Raw genomic sequence first — 23,823 nt, 5'->3', positions numbered from 1 at the left:
GTAAAGGCATTTAAATGTGTAGCAGTCCAGTACATGTCACTTTATTACTTTACTGTAAGTGTGTATGTGTGTTTTTGTGCAGAATATTTTGTCAACTACGAATTGCTTTCCCACTCTGTGTCACATACAAGTATCAGTTTCACTCTTTATTTTCTACCTTCATCATGAAAAATGTTATTCTTTGGTGTAGAGTGACTATTCGTTTTTTGGTCTTTATTGTGTGTGACACACTCAGAGTGGTCAGTTTGTTTGTTTCTAAAACATCCCATTAGTTCAGTCTACTGTTGGAGACCATACTTGTGTCCTAAGCCAAGGGCCATCAGTTAAAAAACCTGCATTATTTGCCATAATGTTGGATCTGTCCTGCTTCTTTTTGCTGTCTAACGTTACTGTATATGGCTTCAATAAAGTGCACTGCGTCAGAAAGAGTTGGAGTTATTGTATATTTGTGTTAAAGTAAACTTTGTATTGTGTTTTCTACTGATAATTAATGAGATCACAACTCAGAATTTGTAGCTAAACATAAAAACATTTTTTATATAACTGCTTAGCTTTCATTTGCAGTGTCCCCCCTCCCAAAATAAAATGTATTACAACATGGATAAACTAGTGCTACAGTTTTTAAATTGAATTGTATTTGAAATTAGTAAAGTATACTGTTGGGTTTCTGTCGTTAAACCTGTCCTTGCTTTTCTAATTATATTCTAGAATTGTTTTGTTTGTTATACTGTGATACAAATATATGTTCTGATGCATCAGCTCAGATATCTTTATATTGCATTTCATTCCAGCTATATTTACATTTGAGACAGTAAAAAATAGTTGTTTAAGATTGTGTGTTGTGTTTTAATTCTAGCCATCCATTTTCAGACCCGCTTGTTCCTGTTTTTCAGGGTTGCGGGGTGTGTTTTAATTTGAAAAAGAAAAATGTTTAAATAACTGAAAACAAAAATAATGTGTAATCAGTAATTAAAAAATAAAATATGAATATGAATATCAAGTACGATACATTTCAGGTGACCCCACATAGGGACACAACACCAAAGTTGAAAAACCTTGTCCTTGCTGAGTCAGGATAAAACATCCTTAAACAGTCAAAATAAAGACCTTATTTTTACATGTTTTGTTTATTAGAGAAAATCCATCGACATTGAATGTAAAATGTTCAAATATCTGATTTATAACAGGAAGAGAAACCAGTTTGCTTTGATGTATCTCTATGAGTTCTTTCATAAGGAAAGCATCTACTGATTGCTTTGATCATGTATCACTGTGAGTTCTTTCATAAGGAAAGCATCAAAGCATCTACCGATTGCTTTGATCATGTATCCCTGTAAGTTCTTTCATAAGGAAAGCATCTACTGAACACTTTCATGTGTCCTTATGAGATTTTTCCTTATGAAATAACTTACGGGGATATGTCAAAGGAACCACAAAATGCCTCTGAGGAAGACTGACAGTTGGCAGTCGAAAAATATCAGGAGATCTAATTTCCTGAGAAAAAAGGTGAATAAATGAAACCTTGACATGTACAGTATTTCATATATTTATGAAATAGATTAAAGCAGTCACAGATCATTATTTCCACAGTTCCTTTATCATTCACAGTTATCTGTCTTTGTTTACATAAGCTCTTCCTGTATACATTAGCTCATGTTTAGCAGCTTCAAACGGTGTTGTTGCTGTCACTCTGTGGAGTCTGGAGTCATCTGCAGTGGAATCAACCTGTGTCCTCTCTGCACCACCACGCTGATTTTACTGCTGCTGTTGATGGCCTGGTACAGCTCCTCTGACGTGTTGGCTTGGACCCCATTGATCTGGACCACCACGTCTCCTGGTAACATCCCAGCTCTGAACACAGTGGACCAGAACAACAGGTTAGTCAGCTCTGTTTCTTCTATCAACTGTGGCTTCAATGACAATTATGTCTTCAATCATCCATGTTCAATTATGATTACGGTGGTTGTTATTTTTTTTTTTTACAATTAAAATTGCAATCATTTTCGCCCTGAAAGTCAGTTTTAATTACATTTCCAATTACTAAAGTTCAATTACAATTAATAATTGAGCCTTTAATAAATAAATCCATGAAACATAACCTTCCTCTTGTGTTAGCTTTCTGTTCGCATCTCTTATGATAACGTGTCCGTCTGATACACGTCCATAATCAGCTGTAAAATACACTAAAAAATATTATCTATTACATAATTTGTTTCTCATCTCTTGGTTGCCTTGTTAGGTTTCCTAATCAATGAAAATATTGGTATTAATATTTTTGGTGGTGGCGTCTGAGCCTTTTTTCTGTCACTATAACACTATTTGGTAGTGGGAAAAATTGATATGAAACATTTTGATAATTGTTAACTACATATGTGTGAGACATAGAACTGTAACACGGTTCCATAGTTTTGCATTTCATTAAATTATGACTACAACAGCAACAGATTTTTTTTTTTTTAAACAACTATAATTGCGTCATAATTGTAAAAAATGACCAATTATAATTGACCCTCACCCTGGCTTCAGCTTACCTGTTAGCTGGTGAACCTAAGATAACTCTGTGAATCAGTATTCCATGTGTTACATCTGGAAACGATGGATCTCTCAGTTTCAAATCGGCAATAATGCTAAAAAAAACAAAAATAAAAAGTCAAAATGAGAATCCTGCTGTGAGTAAATCTCATTAATGCTTCTAATAATGATGTTTTTACCTTGGAGTCAACGTCAGCATGGTTACACCGATGTACTGTCGCTTTGACGCAGATTCACCAGACCTAGAGCCTAAATACAGTGAAGAAGGTAACTTAAAACATAAGCTCATGAAGGGGGTGAGGTGTTGCTTTGATATTGATCTGCTCTTACTCTTTCGTTGTGCAGCTTGATCGAGAAAACGTTTGAGGCGATCAGAAGGGATGGCGAAAGAGATTCCAGCTGTGACCTTCATGGTGTTGATACCGATGACTTCACCGTCCTGAGGGAGGAAGGGAACAGTAAGAAAAGATCGTTCTCAGTCTTCACAGTTCGATAAACGTACCACTTGTTTTTAATATTAATACTTGCTACCATTTACTTGTTTTAAAAAAATGAAATAAATTGTATTTCATACCATTTTGTACTTGCAAAGGTTACATTTGTAATTATTGGTATCACGATATATCGTGATGTGTATCGTATTGTTTAGTATCGGTATGTAGTGTATATTGACATGCAAATCGTGAATTATACTGTATACTTTTGATAAACGCAGCAAATGATCCTTTAGGTTCACATTAGGTTTATGTGACGACTCTATATTATAGTTTAATTTCCCCAGACCTTATCTATTGTAATATGGCTTGTGGCAATACACGTCTAACGTATTTAAACAAGGTTTTGCTAATTAAAAAATAATTTCTAAGCATGTTGGATTTCCTCTGATAGATTGTCTTTATCTGGTCCTTTGTTTAGAAAATGCTACATTTTGTCCATTTTCAATGTTAACATTTACAGAACTTGTTTATTCATGTATAGGTACTGTATGTGCACGTATATATAAATTGCTTACAAGTAAGTCTATAAACAAATAACTACAGTGTGAATAAATGTACGAACGTGATTTCTGACTCACCAAATTAATCAGGGGACCTCCTGAGTTTCCAAACTGTGAAACAGACCAATGACAAAGTAACGAGTCATCCTACAGACGTTACATCTCTGACTCATTGTACGTCCTCTCCTCTGTGTGAATTATCTAACATGATGAGTTTACTGTGTATAAGATGGACTCACGTCGATGGCAGCGTCCGTCTGTATGTACTCCATGTTGTTGTTGGAGAGGCCGAGCTCTTTGCTGCCTCTCTGCACCGTGCTGACGATGCCTGAGGTGATCGTGTTCTGTAAAGAAAACGGACTCCCCATGGCAACCACGAACTCGCCTTGGCGAACGTCAGACGACTTCCCCAGTTTGAGGGTGGGCAGAGGATTCTGGGACAAAAGTCAAAGAGCCGTACGCAGCTGATACAAAAGTGGTAATTAAACAGAAGATGTATTTGACAGATGGGCCTTTAGTAAGCATTAGTTTACACATCTTATGGGATTTTGCCTGAACAATAAAAATAGCTTCATGCTTTTATTTTGAAGGTAGCACCCAATCGGTAGCCAAATTCTAAAGAGCTCAATATTTTTCAGTATTTACCTACTGACCAGGGTGTCTAAAGAAAAGATTTACAATAGTTTTTTTGTTTGTTTTTTTTTATTTATCAGAAGGCAGAAAAAAATATTGGGTTTGTTACTTTTTATGGAATGTTTTGGATTTATAGTATGTTAAATAGTAATTACACAATTTCCCTTAATTTTAGGTCATGGCTGGTAAACAGAGGCTGATGGTGTGTCCCAAAGCCAGACCGACACAGAAATATGGATTTAGAGAAATGCATGAGTCACAGCCGTGTTCTTACAGAAACCTGGAACTGCATCTTCAAACTAGAATTAACGCAGCCATTGTAATTAAAGGTGTGAGAAAAAAATCAATTAGGCAATATATCGTGATATTTCACCATGAGATTATCGTATCGATCCAAAAAAAAGTCAAAACATTTAATTGTGCCAACATATGCATAGCACATAAACGCCCGGTCACTAGATGTCAGTGAACCACATCAGACCTTGTTAAACTCCCTCACTCCTCAATGCATTTAAGATAGAAGTTGTTTGCACTTTATTTTCATTAAACATACTGGACACTTTAAAGGGCCCATGTTACGCTAAATCAACTTTTCTGTGCTTTAAACATTCAATCATTGGTTCCCTCAATCGTTAGTTAGAGGGTGATTTGCTCCTTTCTTACTGCAGGGTGAGCCCAAACACCTCGCTCCAATTTCATGACGCGTTCCCACTTTGATGACGAATTTGATGCGGCACTGAGATGAAGAAGCCGCGCCTCCAGGAAGCTCTCTGCCGTGACTGACATGTAAACAGACACGCCCACAAAGGCGAGCATTTCAGCATCCTTAGCGCAGCGCTATGTATGTATTTTCTACAGTCTATTTATGTACCGGCGAACGCCCCGCCCCCACGCTCTGTCTGTCTTTATAAAGCAGCATGAGCTCGGCTACGGAGTGGGAGGGAGGAGGGCGGGCCGTCCTCTGGCCCTACATCACCGTGCGGGGAGGAGGAAGTCAGTGTCCCGTCTATAGTCACGCCCACTCATGAATATGCATAAGTATGCTGCAAATCAGCCTGTTTGTGTAGAGTTGCTCAGAAAGTGACTTTTCAGAGGCTAAAACTCTGGAAAACAGGCGAGTTTGGGAAAATAAACCTTAAATACTATGTTTTTGGGATTCTTAGAACAAAGGAGATGGGTGAAAAATAGCATGATATGGAACCTTTAATATACTCTATGTATGTATGTTGTTACTTTTTTTTAATTTTTTTAGAATTTAACAGAATGAGAATCTGTTGTAGAAGCAAAAGTTAAACTTTTTTGAAAAATGTGATTTGACAGTTTGATAAACATATTTGAATTACAGTTAGTTACCATTTACTTGTTCTTGCAAGTTTAAAAAATTAAAAATAAATTGTATTTCACACCATTTTGTACTTGTAAAAGTAATTAATGATATTGCGATGTGACAAATCGTATCGTATCATCAGATTCACAGCAACGCAACCTCCTAATTGTAATAAAACCTAATATAAACAGAAGAACCCTGCAACCAGCTGTTTGCTTTTGTCATCATCTCATTGTGATGAAAAAAAATCAGTTCCAAAAGGACAAGAATCTGACTCAGAATTATTATTATAATTATTTTTTTTTAATGAATCTTACCTTTGCAGTGATTTTAATGGTTGCGATGTCTGCTACGGGGTCCACGTCCTGCACTGTGGCGTTGTACACGTCTCCGTTAGTGAGCTTCACCCGGACGCCTCTCTTATTGGCCACCACGTGGGCGTTAGTGAGGATGAGACCATCACTGCTGATGATGAACCCAGAGCCGTTGGACAGGGGCACTTCTCTCCCTGTGAATGGGTGTCTGTAAAGTAACACGTTAACAACACGGTGTTATTGATGGGAAAGCATCAGCATTGATGAATGGTGTGTGAGCCATTGTGCAGTCCCATATAATTAAGATTAGTCAAATACAATATTCAAGGTCAATGAGTGCTACAACAGCAGAGCCATTACCAAAACGCATGCTAAATGTTGTTGAGCTTTTATGTTGCTCATGGAAAAAATAATATTTTGGATTAATGCTACAGCTATGATCAATAATGTTTGCATGGTCCAGTCTTCTTGTCTCTTTTTATAGTTGTACTTTATTAATATAAGGCATTTAATTTATGCCGTACAAAAATGTATAATCACAGCCTTCAGCACAGGCTTTGAGATGAAGTTTTCTGGCACTTGGTACAAATTTGGCAGCTTAAAATTAAGCCACACAATCACTGACAGGCAGAGGTGACAGTAACGGATTACAAGTACTCGCATTACTGTAACTGAGTTGCTTTTATGGGTACTTTTTCGAGTATATTTCTAAATCAGTAATTTTACTTGACTTTAAGTCCATTTAAGAAGTAGTAAAGTAAAAAATGATTACATTTCTACACCCAACCGTTAATGAGTAAATTAATAATTTTTTGATTAAAAATGATCAAGGGACGTTGTGAATCCACAATAAAATTAAATGACCAGACAACAATCAAATGCATCACATCACAGCCGACCAACCAGATTAAAAGTAATGTAATGCGCATTGGTGTCAGTCTGCCCTCGGGCAGCTGTGGCTACATTGTAGCTTACCACCACCGGTATGACTGTGTGAGTGACTGGTGTGAATGAATAATGGTTTCTGTGACGCGCTTTGAGTCTCCTCGAAGAAAGCGCTATATAAATCCAAGCCATTATTATTATTATTATTATTGGTGTTATTTTATTGGAAGTGTCTATTCACTTAGGTTTAGTTAGTTAATAGCAAAAAGTCGGAAAAGTAAATAGCTTCTTATTGGCCAGTTTAGGTCGACACGTGACATAATCTGGCCAATGAGAGCCCGCCTATTGAGACTTTTACCGTACGAATAGCCACAGATATAGATGCCTTTGTGGAAAATAAATTAAGTTCCAAATGTTCCTTTTTAAGTTTATACATGAGATGTTTACTGTACGCAAGGGAACCGTGGCAAGATTTATTACCAAAAATAAACGTGGGGCGTGAAAGTAACTAGTAACTTTTACTTTGAGTACTATTTAATTGAGCTACTTTTTACTTGTACTTGACTATTTTATGTATGACTTACTTGTACTTGAGTACAAGTGAAATCAAGAGTTATATATAAACTTTACCTTCCAGAGGTCATTCTGCAGTTTCTGTTTCTTGTTGTGTTTGATGATATAATAGTAAAAGATCTCAATGAGTTATAAATAATTAATGCACAACCTGCTGGTACAAAAATGCACATGTACATAAAACTTTGAATGGATTATTATCACCTAAGGTAAGTTGACAACCCACCCATAGATCCATACAGGTTTAGGACACCCACCTGACCACGATCTCAATGTATACCAAAGCTGGAGTGGATTTTTCCACCACATCTGCTATAAAGTTGTACTTATATCTGGGGCTGTCTGGTTTAAATGGAGAGGCGCAGTGAGCAGAGGGCAGGAGGTCCGTCAGTGAGCGTCTGTTGTCTTCTCTCTCCTCCCTCTGACCCTCCTGCAGCACCGCTCCGAACAGACCCAGACCCAGTCCGACCGACACCGACCTCAACAACGGATCTCTGCCGTCCCCTCCGTGTCCTCTACCCCCAGAATTAGCTCTCCTCCTGTCCGGGGTGAACCGTCCTTCTGCTCCGCTGCGGTGACAAACCGTCACAGCGGACAACAGGCGTGTCGTCCTCCCGGTCAAGGAGTCAAATCCACGGCTAAGACAGAGGCTGCTCTGGGTCCGTAGAACCGACCCCAAACACCGACTGACAACTTCTGCTGCCATGTTGCATCACTTCAGTCCCGCCAGGTGTCCAGAGTTTTAATATTATCACTCCCCAGCGACTTCACGGCCAAGACAAGTTATTTTCATATCTGAAAACGCTCATACTGTAAATATGGTTACAAACAATAAGCAAAAAAAGACAAATAAACACACAAAGCTAATAAACACAGGACTATGACGTTAATGCGCCTGCGCGCGGGGTACTATTCTTCTTCTCTTTTCTTTATTTGTGTAGGTTTAGGTTCTTTCTGTTCGTTACTGCCCTCTACAGGAATGGTTCAATTAAAATGTTGAAAATCCGTCAAGATGGTTCTTTTGTAGAACCACGATGATAATATACTTACTTTCAGTTAGTTACGAGGTTAAAACGTACATTTTAGCGTATAAATACAATTTGAAAAAAATGTAAACCAAAAAAATAGTCTTCTGACATCCGCATAAATAATGTCATGATTGTATTAATTTTAAATTAATTTTTAAATATCTACCCGTGAAATCAAAAGTTTATAAATCGTGTAAGTTAATGTTGTTTTGTAAATGATTTCCACAAGTGAGCATACAAAGACTGTTGGGATTTCATTACATGGCTGGATTTCTGGTGAGGATTCTGGTTTTCCATCAAGTTTAAAATGTGTATAAAAAGAAACCACACACACACACACACATTAACAAAATATAAAAACAGTGCTCAAAACATAATATCCAACATTGACCATCAAGAAAATTATGTTTAAATCATTAAAAAAGGGGGACAAACATATAGCTAATTTCCCACTATCTACATAGAGTTAGAAATAAAAAAAATTAAAAACTTAACTTTTATCCGTTATTTTTAAACCAAACTTAATCCAGAATCCTGCCCAGAACTCAAATTATGTATTTCTTTTTTTTATTTTTTATTTATTGAACAAGTACAGATACAAACAAAAGACACCTTTCCACGTTAATACCGATTATAGACAATGTAGAAAACAAAAGAGGACAAAACAAAAAAGAACCAAGAGGCTAAACAATGTATTTACAAATAATAATAATAATAATAATAATAACAATAAATTGGGTTATTGAAATATGTAATTAAATCCAAACAGTATTTTGCGCTCATATACGGGCGATTTCCGGAAGTGACGTTTTGCAGTGGGCGGGTGAAACATTTAAAAATATTGCGGGCTTGTTAGCCGTTAGCTCGTAGCTCTTGTCGACATGGCGTCTCAACACTATTTACTGAAACAAACTACGCAGCAATTTTCGTCTCCATCGAAAGTGTTTGCGAGGCTGAAGTCTAAAGTGCAGAGAGGGGAGACATGCGTTGTGGAAGCCGCGGAGAAACCCGGGGCGGACTTCAGCTCTCCCAGGAAACACAATGGAAACGCCTGGATGTCCGAGGAGCTCTGGGACAACCAGAGAGTCGGATCCTATTACACCGAAGTAGAACCACTGACTCTGTCTCCCATCTCCAGTCCTCAGAAAAGGTGCAGATACTCAGACAAAACCGTGCTGGACGTGTCCCTTGGTACTGGGGGAGGACAGACACACACAGGAAGAGGACTACTGGAGTCCACAGCCCTGTCTCAGCCTTCCTCCTGGGTCAACACGATCCAGACCCGCAAAGATCCACCACAGATCAGAGACATGTCTAGCAGGACTCCTGTAAAAACGCAAATGACAGACAGGGATCGTGATAGGAGTGTATTTGTTGATCAACCAGACAACGTGTTTTCCCCCATAAGGAGCAGATTAAGGAAGAGGAAGCATAATCCACCTGCGTTTTACAGAGCCTTCGGCATGACTGGGTGGGAAACAAAAGAGAGGAAATCATCTGCACCAAGTGGCAATGACTCCTACTACAAGAGCTCAGTAATGGATCCTGTCAAACAACTTCCTGTTGACCAATCAAAAGTCACCAATGAGCCTATGATCCCACTATCCAAAGCTATACTGAAGAGTAAGACGTGTACTTCTCTCTCTGGTTTGCTTCCTTTCTGTATTATGTTTGTACATTTGTATTGTATTTTCCTGGAGGCGTGCACTTGTATTAATTCCCTATTTAATTAACAGCATTCTATTTAATTACGTACATTTTATATATTTTATTTTTTCACGAAAAACCAAACAACACTCAATTGTCTAACTAATCAGCTAAAAGGGTGTAGGTTGAAGCAAAGGCTTATACACATCTATCCCAACACAAAAACAAAATAATGCTCTCTAGGAAAAATATCACAAAAAATTAGGAAACTAATATTACTATTTTTACAATACACATTAAATATATATTCTACACAAAGTTTTATATATTTACAGTTTATACATGCACATCAAACATATATACATACATACACATGCAAGAAATAGATGCACATAATATACTATTTAATATTTCCTCCACATTTCATCAATTAAATTTTAAAGAGAGTGGCAATATTTAAATTAATAATATTCTCTATCACAATATATACTTTTTTCTGGGTTTTTCTGGTGTTTCTTTTGAAATATTTCTGGAGCACCTGTAAAAAAAATAAAAAGCAATTTTCCCCCTGGGATAAATAAAGTATATCTGATTATGATACTATGTTGTTTTTAGGATGCACAGTTAGTGTCGAGAAATGTCCTCAGATGTCACCGGCTAAAGTATTTGCTTTCATGAAGGAGAAGGAAACAAACTTGCCGAAGAATCTCCACAACATCAAGAGGAACCTTAATGGTGAGTTAATGAGGAAGAAATATTTCAACAGCACAAAAACTAAATATTTACACGATCAGTCCTTTTTTTTTAAATATAATTCAATTTTTTTTCACGTTAGCTCGAATAATTTGAAGTCAACATTTCTTTTCCATAGGGAAATCCCATCAGGTTGGAGATGCTCATCTTTCCTCGTCTCTTGCTGTGAATGTGTCTCAAGTCTCACCAGACAGCGATGCACCAGACAGTAGAACCAACACGATCGCCTGTAAAAGCTCAGTGCACAGCCGTTCCAGTGGTTATTCCTCAGAGGATGTGCTTCTATCTCACCCGCCAGCAGACGGATGTGCTAATGATGAGGTTTTTACACACAAAACCATGTTAAACGACGACAGCGAGAAACATCAAGCAGGATTTAACCCAGGAGACATGCGGCCACTGGAAAGTCAAGAAAGAGTTTCTCATCAGAACGAAGGGCAAGCTTCACTCACATCGAGGCCTCAAAAACTCAACCAAATTGAAATACCACCAACAAGTGAAGAAGAAATCCAACCATTGAGAAGAGGAAAAGGAACAGCCTCCCTGGAGTTAACAGCTATGTCTCAGCCTCTTGGAATCAAAGATTTGAAGAGTTTGAAGGTTTCCAGCAGGATGTCTAAAAATGATAATCATTTCTTCGAGGAATCACCTCCTCTAAGCAAACACTCGTCTGAAGCCGACATATTTTCCCCCATAAAGAGCAGGTTAAGATCAAGAAATTGGCAGCTGAATGATTATAGTAAGAGGGGTGAGAGTAGAAATGAAAATTGTTCTTGGCTTAAAGAAAGAAAGCTCTCTGCTCTGAGGGATGATCACAGCAACAAGACGTCCATCCAGGGTGCGGGTGATGTTGTAGAGCTTCCCGTCAACCAATCAGAAGTCATACCTGAGCACAGGGTCCCACAACTAGGCACCAATGTTGAAAAATGTGAGTCATTTATTTTAGTTTGTAGTCATCTTTTAAAAAACAATAAAAATAAACATGAAATGTACCTTTTTTTGGTAACACTTTATTTGAAGTTTTATACATAAGGCTGACATTACACTGTCATTATTTGTCATTAACATGAATAAGGTGTCATGAAGGCTGTCACGTTTGGAGCTATTTTGGTGTTTCTTGGGTAATTTCTTTATATATATATATTTATATATAAAATGATTATATATTATATTTTTCACATGTTCTCCCGTGCTGTGTGGGTTTCCACTGGGTACCCCGGTGTCCTCCCACAATCCAAAAACATGACTGTTAAGTTGGTTGGAATCTCTAAATTGACTCACTCAGTGTGAGTGATTGTCTGTCAGATTGAATGTCACCCTGCAATGGACTGGGGTGTACACATGCCTAGGCACAGGCAGACCCACGCAACCCTGAAATAGGACAAAGCGGGTCTGAAATTGGATGGATAGATATTATTTACATTTCTTTATAGCTCCAAAGGTGTCATAATTTAGCGAACAACACTTAATGACAGCCTTCATGACACCATATCCATGCTAATGACAGGTATCATGTTATAATAATGACAGCGTAACAGCAGCGTTATGTATAAAACTTCAAGTAAAGTGTTACCCATTTTTCTTATGCTTAGATTCTGCTGCTTTTTCAACAGGTTTCAGTGAAAGTGGATTCCCTCTAAGGTCTCCAGCAAAGATGTTTTCTTACATGAAGGAGCGAGAAAATAAAAGGAAACCACAAACCCATCACCACATCAGGAGGGAGACTTTTTCTGAGTGTGAGCACATGATGAAATGTGACACATTAATTGTGCAGCAATTTTTTGTTTTGTTTTTTTTTTTAATTAGATATTCTTATTTTTAAATGAATAGGTAAGGTTCCTCCATCCAGAGACGTTCCTGTTCTTCCAGTTCAAACAGAGGCTGACAGAGAGGATGTGACCGTTACCTCTGCAAACCAGTCCATCAATGGTCCAGCTTTGATCCAGTCTGCCTCCTCCAGTTTAGATGAGGTCGTCCCTGTCCCCGCAGCGCAGCCAAAGCCAGTTCTGTTTGAGGACCCGCTCGTGCTTAATTCTCCACGGATCTTCATACCGAAAAAACCCGAGGCTGTGTTCAAGCGAAACAAATGGCCAAAGCAAGTTCAGTTTCCTAACGTGAGTAAAGAAAACTAACGGTTTCAATTTTTTGGTTCGATATCAGCAAAGGGAAGGGAAGAAAAAAAAATCTAAAATCTTCTATATAAAGAAATCCAATGCATAATTAGTTTGTATAATTTATTATTCTATTGAATTGTAGAATGTTCTTTTGTTTGGTTATAATTGATGCAACCCATTGGTTAATAGTTAATCAGTCAGTTTTTTTCATCCTAACTGTAGCTGACTATTATTCTCCGAGTAATATCATTTGATTTAGTCTTTTTTAACATTCCACACTGCAAACAAAGTAATAAAAGTATGCGTGATTGATTCGTGTGGATATCATATCTGATAAATATCTGTATAGACCAGTTCAAAAGGCAGCAATATTGGTATCGTATCGGAAGTGATAATGTCGTATCGATGCATCCCTACTTGGATACATATTTGGGGTCGAGGTAGTGAGTTCTTATTTTCTGTGGTTTGTTTTTACAGGAAAGTGTGATTTATCTGAAAAAGTGGTTCCTGAGGAAGAATGGTATGGGCCTGTTTGTTGAAGGAATCCACAGGTGGGTGAAGATGAAGCCAAATAATTAAAAGCAATGATAAAACTTTCACATTCTTTATTTACTATACTACCATCTTTGTGTGTTTGTTCAGATTATTTTTTTTGTTTTTATTTGTTTGTCTTCTGTCCACAGAGAAGAAAACATTTCTTGGAACAGTAGCAACATAAAGGACAGGGTGTCCAGCTCTGTGCTGAAGACTGTTTCTGGCAGAGTGTATATTTTAGATGGGAAGATGAACATGGACAGAGCATCTGGTTAGTCCAAGCCTTAAAGAAAAACCTTAACAACTCGCACAGTAAAGCTGTTAACTGTAACAACAAATGATTCTTTTCATACGTATTTTAATTTTTCAGATTTCCCCAGGTGGATTTTGATCAAGTTTGCTAAAGGTTTCCCTTCTAACTGGAAAGATCTTTATGAAAAACTTCTGTTGGAGTCAAGAGTGTAAGCTTTTAGTTTAAAGATATTTCATTTTTTTAGGCAAGAGTTACTCGTGTTTTCAAGAGTTTGATTTTGTTTTTCTGTAGCAAACAAAGAAGATGTAGTGATGGGGGTAAAACTGTAAAGACACCGGCAGCCAACGCCGTCAACATTTCTGTGAGACAAAGCCAGAAACGTTCTTTCAAGACCCGTAAGTACGCGAGTTAGAGATATTAGAGCTTTCCACAGCTTGTTTGCACAGAGCCAAAACGTAAAACATGAACTGCTGGTCACAGTTACTAGTGAAACTTACTGATATGTTGTAAAAGTAATTTTGTATTTGTTCTGCACTTACTCTGTCAAGTATTGTGTTATGAATATTATATTAATTATTAATATGGTTATTTTACCTGTATATTCTAATTATATATATATAGACACACACCATACTATCACTGTGGATATTTAAATGATGGAGGTGATGGATGTGAAGTGCCTCTTTTTTTTACCAATATATCTGAGAATTTTGGTGAATATGAGGGTCAAGGGTCTCCTGGACCATAAAGGGGAGGAGGTGGGGAGGGTGGGCTTGAATAGTGCTTGTGCTTCTCTGTGTGTGTTTTATTTTACATTATATCATTTATATATTTATTGGTTTTATTCACAGCATTCTGAACAAAATGTTGTAGTCGGACAAAAGGGGGAACTTGGATTCAGACATATGAGACATACTTGGGCCAAAGTTGATCACAAAAAAAAAACAAAAACCTATGCAAGTCTAAATCTCCAGCGTTGGTTGTTATCAACCTCTCTGATCACCTGTCTCGCTCCTCAATCCCCAGCTGAACCCTGTTCTCCTCCGTCCTCCGCCTCACAGTTGAACATGTCCCGAAGTGGCCGTGTGATCAAAGCACCACTGGAGTACTGGAAAGGAGGCCGAGTCATGCTGGACGCGCACATGAATGTGACTATTCACAAGGGTTATGAAACTTCCATGTGCAACCCTGTAAGTATCTTAAGATAAACTCATTCCAACATACTGTGACTGCGTTAGGGCTGGGCGATATTTTTCTCAAAACTGCAATATGCGATATAAATCTTGATAATTTTATTTCAAATGAAGTCTTAACAGAAAGACAATTTTGGGTTAAATTTGATAATCTAAATGCCACACATTCACATTAATTAACAAACAGCTGCACAATATGTGTCACTTTAGTCATTTTTCCCCGTAAGGGACAGCACGTGTGAGTGTAGTGTGGCTTGTTTAGGGGAAGTTCTGGGTTAGAACACACTCAGCAATCCATCAAATTGTGTTTTTCATGCTATTGTAAGTAGTAGAAGAAAGCAATGACCACTGAAACAAAATAAGCAATAAAAAAGATTTATATAAATATATCAATTTAGGCAATATTGTAATCTTAGTTTGAATCTCAGTATATTGTCCAGCTTTAGGATGCACTCAGAAATCCATCTAATTGTGTTAACAGCGACTCCTAAAATGAGTATTTGAAAACAAAATGAGCTATAAAATAAAAATATATTGATATAAGCGATATTATAATTTTCTATATATCGCCAAAATGGAAAACTCAATAGCCTATATCTTGATATATTGCCCAGGCCTTGACTGCATTCAAACCTGTGATATTAATGGTTTTATTTTGTCTTCATTTTCCAGGATACGTCTTCCATAGGGTCTTCCAGTGTTTTGCAGGCAAATGTTCATGTTCTTCTGCCCAACACTGCAGGTAGGCAAAGGAATGTCTCCATGATGACACAGACGTCCTTTGTGGAGGTTGATAATAAACTGTCTTCCAACTGTTTTGTGGTTTTAGATTCAAGGGAAAAGAAAGCAACTGGTGGCAAAGAGGAATCGGTCCCAACGAGGAAGGTGAAGGCTCTAATTCATCCACAGAGCAGAAGTAACGTTGGTATTGCTGAGAAAGTCTCTAAACCAGTTGAGCAGCAAGTGGAAGCACCGCACAGGACGAAAGAAACATCTGGGAGAGCCACAAGGTCCAACAAACAAAGTCCAACTGCAGAGAAACAAACGCATGTGGAAACTGTCCCTCGAAAGGAAAGAAATGCACCTGGGAAACAAAAAGCCAAAAAACAACAGCAACCGGATACAGACAGGACAACAGCAGGAGCATCAGGAACCAAACAGGCCAAGATTAACGCTGTAGATCCACAGGAGCAGGATGAGGAGAAATGGACTGGAGCAGAACTTAAGAAGCTCAAAGAGTAAGTTCAGTCTGCTTCATCATTCTGATGATCCAATAGGCCACCTGTGTCAAAATCAAGGCCCGGGGTGCAAATCAGGTCCTTATGAGCGTCAAATTTGACCTGCAGGAGAATATAAAAATCTCAGAGAAAACATGAATCATTGTGTAAATTTCCAACTTATTCAGTTGTAAATATCTCAGCCCCTCCAAATACACAAATTTAATGAAACGCCACAATATTTGATCACATGATCACCAGAAGTTTAGGCGCAAATTGTTGCAACAATTCTCAGTTCTTCAGAAATCCTACAATTTTCCCTAAATTGTTCAACAAAACCTTCCCAAATGAAATAAAATGTGGTTACTAAATCAAGGAAATTTAAGTTAATATCCTGTAGGGTTGCTGGAATATGGTCTCAAGTACTTTAAATATCATTTATACGTGGAAATGCCAACAAAGAATAATGTTGAAATTGATAATTTTCCCACCTGGTATTGAACTAAAATGAGTTTGACACCCCTGCTATAAGCTGATGATCCTAGTTTGTTTCAATCATTAACCGATTCAATTTAACTTATAATTAAATAAAAGTTATCTGTCGTTTTTGTATTCTATTCTGTTTTTGTGAGAAAAGCTCCTTATGATATGTTCTTGTTCATTTTAATTGATGTTGAAGTAGAATCACCGCACTCATCACTTAAATCTGCCAAGGTGCCAAAACTTAACACATTGGTGCAAAAAAAAGATCTGCACACACACATGGATCAATGCTTGGACACTTTATCCAAGTGTGCAGATCTCTTTTTTTTTTTTTTTGCACAAAAGAATGTCTTCTCCAAAGTGTTTGTTGGGTCGGCTTCAGTGTGTCTGTAGTGTTACCTCATGTTACGAGTGTGTTTCTTTTGAAGGGCTGTGAGTTACTATCCCAAACACATTTTGGGTTACTGGGAGCGAGTCTCCCAAATGGTAGGAACGCGATCTGCGGAGGAGTGTTGCAACCAACACGCTGCCCCTGAAACGTCCCAAACAGCAGCCAAGGAAGCCAAGAAAGTGCAGAAGAAGAAGAAGAAGAAGATGGTGGTGGCGCCCAAAGATCCTGGTAAGTCCTTCACTGGTACAGAGGCTCCCCCAGGAATAAGGTCATAATTACTGTGTCTGTACTATGCCGTTTAGATATGAGGAAAACAAGCTTTCAAGCGGCAATTATAACAGTTTACATCTTTTTTTTTTTTTTGCAGCAAATGACCTTTGATTTATTGATCTGTGAGTCCTACACTATGACTTACAGCAGTAGTTCCCAACCTTTTTTGGATCGTGACCCCATTTTGATACCAAGAATTTCTGACAACCCCCAAAGACAATTATTTTTAGAATTAGTTTTTGATGAAGTTTGTTATAATGTATTACAAATACAGAGTAGCCATTATTAGTATCAAGTTGTGCTGCTCAGATATTTGTATACTGCACCTCATTATTAATGTTATTAATGATAACTAGATATATATTTGACAGTGTAAATATATATTAATTAAAAATGTAAAAAATTCAAAAATATTTGTTTTTTTATCAGTAAAAGAAAATAGTTATTATTACTAGACAAAATCAGGGGACCCCATTTAACCTCCTGGCGACCTCACATTTGGTGCCGACCCCGACGTTAAACAACAATGACTAGTAACAGGATGATAAACCTTTAGAAAATTTACAATAGCCTGTTTTTTGTGTGACAGTGGTTGGATTAGTTCAGTCACTTTCACTTTATTATTATTATTATTATTATTATTATTATTATTATTATTATTATTAATAATATACAGATAGATATATATTTGTCAAAGTGAAAGTATAGAATACAATTGTTTAAGATTGTGTGTTGTTGTTTTTAATTAAAAAAATTCAAAAATGTTTTTTTAATCGGTAATGTTTTTTTTTTTTTTTCAAATCAATTACTAGACATTTCTGGTAACCCCACATGGGCTCCCGACCCCAAAGTTGAAAAACATTGACTAAAAGGATGATAAACCTTTAGAAAATTTAGTAATAGCCTGTTTTTAGCGCAACACTGGCTGGTTTAGTTTAATTCCTTGTTTGTGTTTCGATGCAGAACTTCCCGTAATATCTGCTCGAGCAGGAACGTTGAAGAGAAAGCAGCAGGTTCGTCAGTACCTGGACACCATGCCCAGAGATAACGTTGATGATGTTTTCAGCTCGGCCTACATGCAGAATAAACGCGTTGGTTTGCTTTTTTTTTCTCTAAATAATGCTTCACAAACTACGAGTTAAAGAAGTCCTAATCCTTACCCTGGTGTGTCTGTCTGTCTGTCTGTCTGTCTGTCTGTCTGTCTGTCTGTCTGTTCCTGATGAGTGCAGATGCCATTCCTGTGTCCCAGCGAGGATCACGACCTCTCCATATCTGACATGGAGCCTGTGACTCCAAAGTCCAATGGTTATCCTCAAGTAAAGACTCCACAGTGCCTGTATATCACTCCTGGAATGATGGGCTCACCAAACAGGTACAGTATGTGGATGAAAAGTAGCTTTAAAAAAAGACTTCAGTACTTAATTTCTCTGGGTCATTGAACGATTGGTACGTTGTGATTTCCTAAAGGAGCATCGATGACAAGTGCGTTTATCAGCTGCAGAAGAGGATGAAGAAAAACCGATTTAATGTCAACAAATACTCGGCTACAGCAAAGGTACCGAACCACTCTGGACTTTTTGACATTAAACGCATATTTAGAAGTACTGTATTTGAGTTGCTTTTATGGGTACTTGTATTTTTTTTTTTTTAGTATATTTCTAAATAAGTAATTTTACTTGAATTTAAAGAGTAACTAAATCCCTGCTTTCTCCTGACCTGCCACTAGGAGGGAAATTTAAAAAAATTGCCTTGATTATGGGTTCCTGGAGCAGTTAAGACACACCCAGTCTATACTATAACATCTCCAATGAACAATCTAGCTACTCATTACTTAATATACCTCTATTCACTCTGCTCTCAATCCAACCTACTCACCACAGATTGTAGAGCCCACTGGTGCTTGTTTTTATAAAAGGGGAGTGGCTAACAGTGCTTGTTTGTGACACAAGATGATCCCAAAATGTCACATAAATAGCACAAATAAATTGTAATAGCCAGGTTTCACCCCATAGAGGGCAGTCAATACAACACAATACAACAAAACTTGGACTAAGATGTTGAGAGTTGGACCAGGATCAATCATCAGCACTACTTCATACCCAAATACATTTGTATTCTGCAGGGTTTAGTTACTCTATAAATATGTTTTAAAAGAAGTAAAGTAATTTGTTACATTTCTACACCCAACTGTTACTGAGTAAATTATTATTTTTGGTTTTAAAATGATCAACGGACATTGTGAAACTACAAAAAAAAATGAAATGTCGAGACAACAATCAAATGCATCACATCATAGCCAACCAATCATCCATCCATCCATCCAACCATTTTCAGACCCACTTATTCCTATTTGTCAGGGTCGTGGGGGCCAACCAATCAGATTAAATGTAATGCATGGCGCCAAAACAACATTAAATAACAGTTACTCTCAGTTTTAGATATTTTTCAATTTAGCTACAGTTGGAGCCATTTTTTTTGTTTTTGTTTGTTTTTATACATTTTTATTTAAAAAATCATTCTACATTTTCAGAAACCTTTTATTTTATACAGATGCCTTTGTGGAAGTTCCATTTCTTCTTTTTTAAGTTTATGCATGAGATGTTTACTGTATGCAAGGGAACCGTGGCAAGATTTATTACAAAAAAATAAACTTTGGGGTTGAACGTAACTAGTAACTTTTACTTTGAGTTGTATTTAATTGAGCTACTTTTTACTTGCATTTGAATATTTTATGTATGACTTACTTGTTCTTAGAGATGTCCTGATACAACTTTTTCATTTCCAAAATGATACCGATATTGCAGCCTTGCGTATCGGCCGATACCAATATTGATCCGATATCAGCATGAATCATACATTTTTTTTTTTCTCTCTCTCTTTTCTTTAGTAAAAAAAAAAAAATAATTACTTATTTTGTGGTGTGGAATGTTAAAAAAGACTTGATCAAGTGATGTTACTCAAACAGAGAACAATAGTCAGCAACAGTAAGTATGAGAAAACCTGACCCATCTCTTATTAATCAATTGGTTACATACAATTTAACCTTCAGCATAATATCTCCAGTATTCTACAGTTGAATAAAATAAATAAAAAATAAACAAATTTTTAAAAAATTCAGAAAATCCGGACGTTTGAATCCGATATTCGTTATCAGGCTAATGTTGGACCGATATCGATATTGAATCGGGACACCCCTACTTGTGCTTTCACTTGAGTACAATTTCAATTAAGTAAAAGTACGTATACTTGAGTAGGATATATCAGTACTCTTTACACCTCTGCACATATTTTCTCAGCTAAAAAATATTCTGTTCATTATTTGTTTTTCAGAAGTTCCCAACAACACCATCCGTCAGACAAACGATGAAGAGATGCAGTAACGCAGGTATGCCTCCTAGGAAATCATGAGATTATACTAACTATACAGTCAGTGTTTGGTTATTTATTTGTTTTTGTGTCTTCTCACTAGAAGACACCAGTTTTGTAGTTTGGGAGATGTTCCCAGGAAACGATGCAGCTCAGTCTGACAGCGGAGAAGAGGAGGACGTTTACTTCTCTGAGAATGACTGAGCACAGTTTCACCTCCGATGTTTTATAGTTCATTTTATAAATATTTCCTCATCATTTTGTGGTGGAAATGTTCTAAAGTTGCAATAAAGTGTACAACTATTAAAGGGCCTATATCATGCTAAATCAACATTTTGAGCTTTTAACCTTGTTACAGTGTATGTATTATTGGGCTTCCTTCCTGAGCAATCCTCACTAATCCTGCTGCTCTGCCCTCTTCTGAAAAATGACCGGTCAGACTTTCGTTACATCACAAAAGTCTGAACCACGCCCTCCAGGAAGTGCCTGCTTTCGGCCGCACCTCCACAGTGAACTTACACGCCCACTCTCTCGAAGCTAAAGGCATGCGAGCTACATACACAAAATGTGTTCTCTGCATTTAACCACACCCTGAGGATCAGCAACGGTGTAGAACCAAGGGAGCGTTTCCATTTTTTGTGTTTGTTATATCACCTTGTATCACTTTTGACTTGATCTGACAAGTTTGTGGCACAATGCAACGCAGCGGTTGGATAAAACAAATGATTATCACCTTAAATGCAATATTCCTGTAGTTAATAGAGAAAAGTAGGAGGAGAAAGTGACTTAGCAGCTTGATGCTGCGTTCACACCAAATGCGTCTTCTGCGGCAGCGGACTCATCTGCAATATGAAATGCAGTTTGGTCCGCAGGATCAAAAAATGTTCCCATTCGCATCATACATGCGTCTGAAGCGAAGCCCATACAGCTCCAGGTGGTCACACACAGCTTCTACTCCATGGTTGAATGGGTGAACAGACCAGTGTCTGTGTTGACAGCCTGACGTCATCATCATTAAAGACTGATTGGCTTTCATCATGCGAAACAGTCGCAGGAGTTCAATGTTTTTACCGCATTGCTGCACTGGAAAGATTTTGCATTTGGGACGCATCTATCCATTGGCTTTGTATGTTATCTGGACGTACGGACATTTCTTGACGCTTCCGGTGTGAACGCAGCTTAACACTCCAGTGTTTGAAGCAGCTGACTTACTCTGCTGCTGCTGCTGTGATAAACACACAGCCTGAAGCACTGAGATGGACTCACAATCACAATAGCCATTTAAATATCCATGTGTTTTACTGTAATGTGCAGTTTTTTTCTGAAAACAATAACAACAGTGCAAAAAGGAAATTGCAAAAGCGAGGCCTGAAGTCAGCGTCTACACACACGCCTACTCATGAATATGCATAAGTAGGCTCCAAAACAGCCTGTTTTTAGAACTGCTCAGAAAGTCACTTTTCAGAGACTAAAACTCTTGAAAACAAAACTCAAGTACTATGTTGTTGGGGTTCCTAAAACAAATGGAGATGGGTGAAAAATAGCATGATATGGGACCTTTTTTAAGCAGAGTTGCTGTGCTGTGATTTTTTTATTTTTTTTTAATTATAAACAGTCAACTGGAAGATTTTTAATAAACTTTTTTTTAAATCTAGTTTTAGGATTGCTTAATTTCTACATAACAAATAAATCACAATATTCTATCTTACACCCTTCTTCTGAAATGAGCAATAGCAAGAAGATAAAGATTTAAATGAGTCCAAATATTAATTGTTATGACTGAGTCAGAGCCATCCTAATGCAGAGAGGTATGTATACCGTGTTACCTTCTTACTTTCTAAAAGTTGGTTTTGGTCATAATTTCTGACATTTTACATGAAAGATGTGCAAATGAATGCTGAAAAGGGGAGTCGAAGGCTGACCTCTGGCACATGAATGAATAATGTTAAAAAATTTATAAATTAATCACTTGAGAAAAGGCAAAATGATCTTATCTGCTATTCACAATACGTCCACTGGGGGTCGCAATGATTTAGTAAATGTAATAAACACAAAGCATAGAATTGAACAGCAGATGACAGCAAACACAATTGAGGCGCTGAGTTTGCCTAATTTCATGTATTGTATTAATATATATAAATTATACATTTAAAAGGCTTTACCTTGTTCTCCTAATGGATTCCTATAATATTTCATAAACTTTAGTGTGGTGAGCAGGGATTTCTAAACAAAATGTAGAAATTTTAGTGTCAGGAACTTTTACATACATTTTACAGCATATGGAAACCTATTTTGGAGTATTTCAAACTTTAAATGACCCCATTACACTCAATTTGTTTATGGCTAAATTGTGTATATTTTACTATAATGTTAATAGCCTCATTGTTAGTATTGTGTAATGGTTTCGTGTTTGTTTGTTTATCCAGGTCTACTTCTGTTTAGAATGAACTCTGGACCCAACTACTGTATTTCTGTATACTTTGTGCCTGGCTGTGTCTTTTTTCTGTCTTAGTATGTGTCACATGTAAAACGTTAAAACTCATAAAGTTGGGAAAGAAAAATGTGTATAAATGTGATTTTTTTTATTTGATTATTTTAAGTTTAAGAACTGAATTTAATCTTTTAGCAAAATACTGTGTTTTTTATGCAATGTTTAATTCTTCTGTAGCTCTATTGTGATCTGTAAATTGTAATGGACAATATTAATCTGTAGAAATAGTTCAACAAATGCGGACACTTTCAAAAATGTTTTACTTTTACACTGAAACAATGATGTGGTAAACAAAGGGGGAAAACTGACAGTGTGCTATAATCAAAGTGACTCAGTAGGTGGTCACATGAGCACAGGTCACGTGACTTTCTCTGCCTACCCCAGCAGCAGGACTGTTAAACACATAGAGCAGAGGACAACATGAACACTGTGTAAGTGCTGCATTCACTATTTATTACCTTTGGGTTTGCTCTGTAATAGCGTCTAAAGAAACATTAATGTTAAGCTTTGCTGCGTGAACTTTATATTCGTGCTGTCTGTGATTGATCTAGTTTAGTTATTTTAGCTTCCGCTAACAAAGCCGGAAAATGGAGAAATGTGAGGAATGAACTGCTCTAAATAAAAGTATTTTGTGTGTGTCTGTGTGCTACGAACGTGTCGCTGTGATGTGACTTATTTGATAATAAGTCACATTGAGACTCTGTGTGTGCGTGCGTGCCTGCGCACGTGTGTCGTGTTCTCTGTTGTGACCTGAAAGAACACTGGGGCTTTTATTTTGGAAAATGTTCAGTAGAAGCTGCGCGGAAGTTGAACAATACACAA

General features: G+C 37.2%; 3 protein-coding genes across 6 annotated transcripts in view; 2 read left to right on the top strand and 1 right to left on the bottom strand.

Moving 5' to 3' along the window:
- Positions 1-1,530: 1,530 nt before the first annotated feature.
- LOC114456135 (serine protease HTRA2, mitochondrial-like) lies at positions 1,531-8,179 on the bottom strand. 2 transcript variants are annotated; one of them, XM_028437698.1, is made up of 8 exons: positions 7,519-8,179; positions 5,807-6,011; positions 3,769-3,963; positions 3,608-3,640; positions 2,863-2,971; positions 2,712-2,781; positions 2,532-2,627; positions 1,531-1,851 (listed from the first exon to the last, which is right to left on the bottom strand). In XM_028437698.1, exons 1-8 carry the CDS (start codon positions 7,965-7,967, stop codon positions 1,686-1,688), a joined length of 1,323 nt encoding a protein of 440 aa, XP_028293499.1. In that variant the 5' UTR covers positions 7,968-8,179; the 3' UTR covers positions 1,531-1,685. The 2 variants fall into 2 exon arrangements, with proteins under 2 accessions (XP_028293499.1, XP_028293498.1); XM_028437697.1 differs by having other exon boundaries at positions 2,712-2,971.
- A 937-nt stretch (positions 8,180-9,116) lies between these two features.
- On the top strand, positions 9,117-21,561 carry mis18bp1 (MIS18 binding protein 1). Of its 3 annotated transcripts, none has more exons than XM_028438165.1 (18): positions 9,117-9,912; positions 10,552-10,671; positions 10,808-11,617; positions 12,303-12,425; positions 12,559-12,803; positions 13,281-13,354; positions 13,487-13,608; positions 13,708-13,798; positions 13,882-13,985; positions 14,617-14,780; positions 15,456-15,525; positions 15,613-16,021; positions 16,912-17,102; positions 18,108-18,235; positions 18,374-18,516; positions 18,612-18,699; positions 20,475-20,529; positions 20,614-21,561. In XM_028438165.1, exons 1-18 carry the CDS (start codon positions 9,171-9,173, stop codon positions 20,712-20,714), a joined length of 3,780 nt encoding a protein of 1,259 aa, XP_028293966.1. In that variant the 5' UTR covers positions 9,117-9,170; the 3' UTR covers positions 20,715-21,561. The 3 variants fall into 3 exon arrangements, with proteins under 3 accessions (XP_028293966.1, XP_028293965.1, XP_028293964.1); XM_028438164.1 differs by having other exon boundaries at positions 12,520-12,803; positions 20,478-20,529; XM_028438163.1 differs by having other exon boundaries at positions 12,520-12,803.
- Positions 21,562-23,346: 1,785 nt separating this feature from the next.
- The window catches only part of tpp1 (tripeptidyl peptidase I), a 37,190-nt gene continuing 36,713 nt past the window's right edge, over positions 23,347-23,823 (top strand). Inside the window, exon 1 of the mRNA XM_028437592.1 lies at positions 23,347-23,432. Within this exon, the coding sequence (XP_028293393.1) occupies positions 23,422-23,432 (11 nt within the window). The 5' untranslated portion in view covers positions 23,347-23,421. The remainder of the gene's footprint in view (positions 23,433-23,823) is intronic.

Source organism: Gouania willdenowi, chromosome 22 (assembly GCF_900634775.1).
Source record: "Gouania willdenowi chromosome 22, fGouWil2.1, whole genome shotgun sequence".
In the NCBI taxonomy this organism is placed as follows: Eukaryota; Metazoa; Chordata; class Actinopteri; order Blenniiformes; family Gobiesocidae; genus Gouania; species Gouania willdenowi.
The sequence above is the reverse complement of the archived record's forward strand: the minus strand, read 5'-3'. Positions and strand labels throughout refer to the sequence as shown.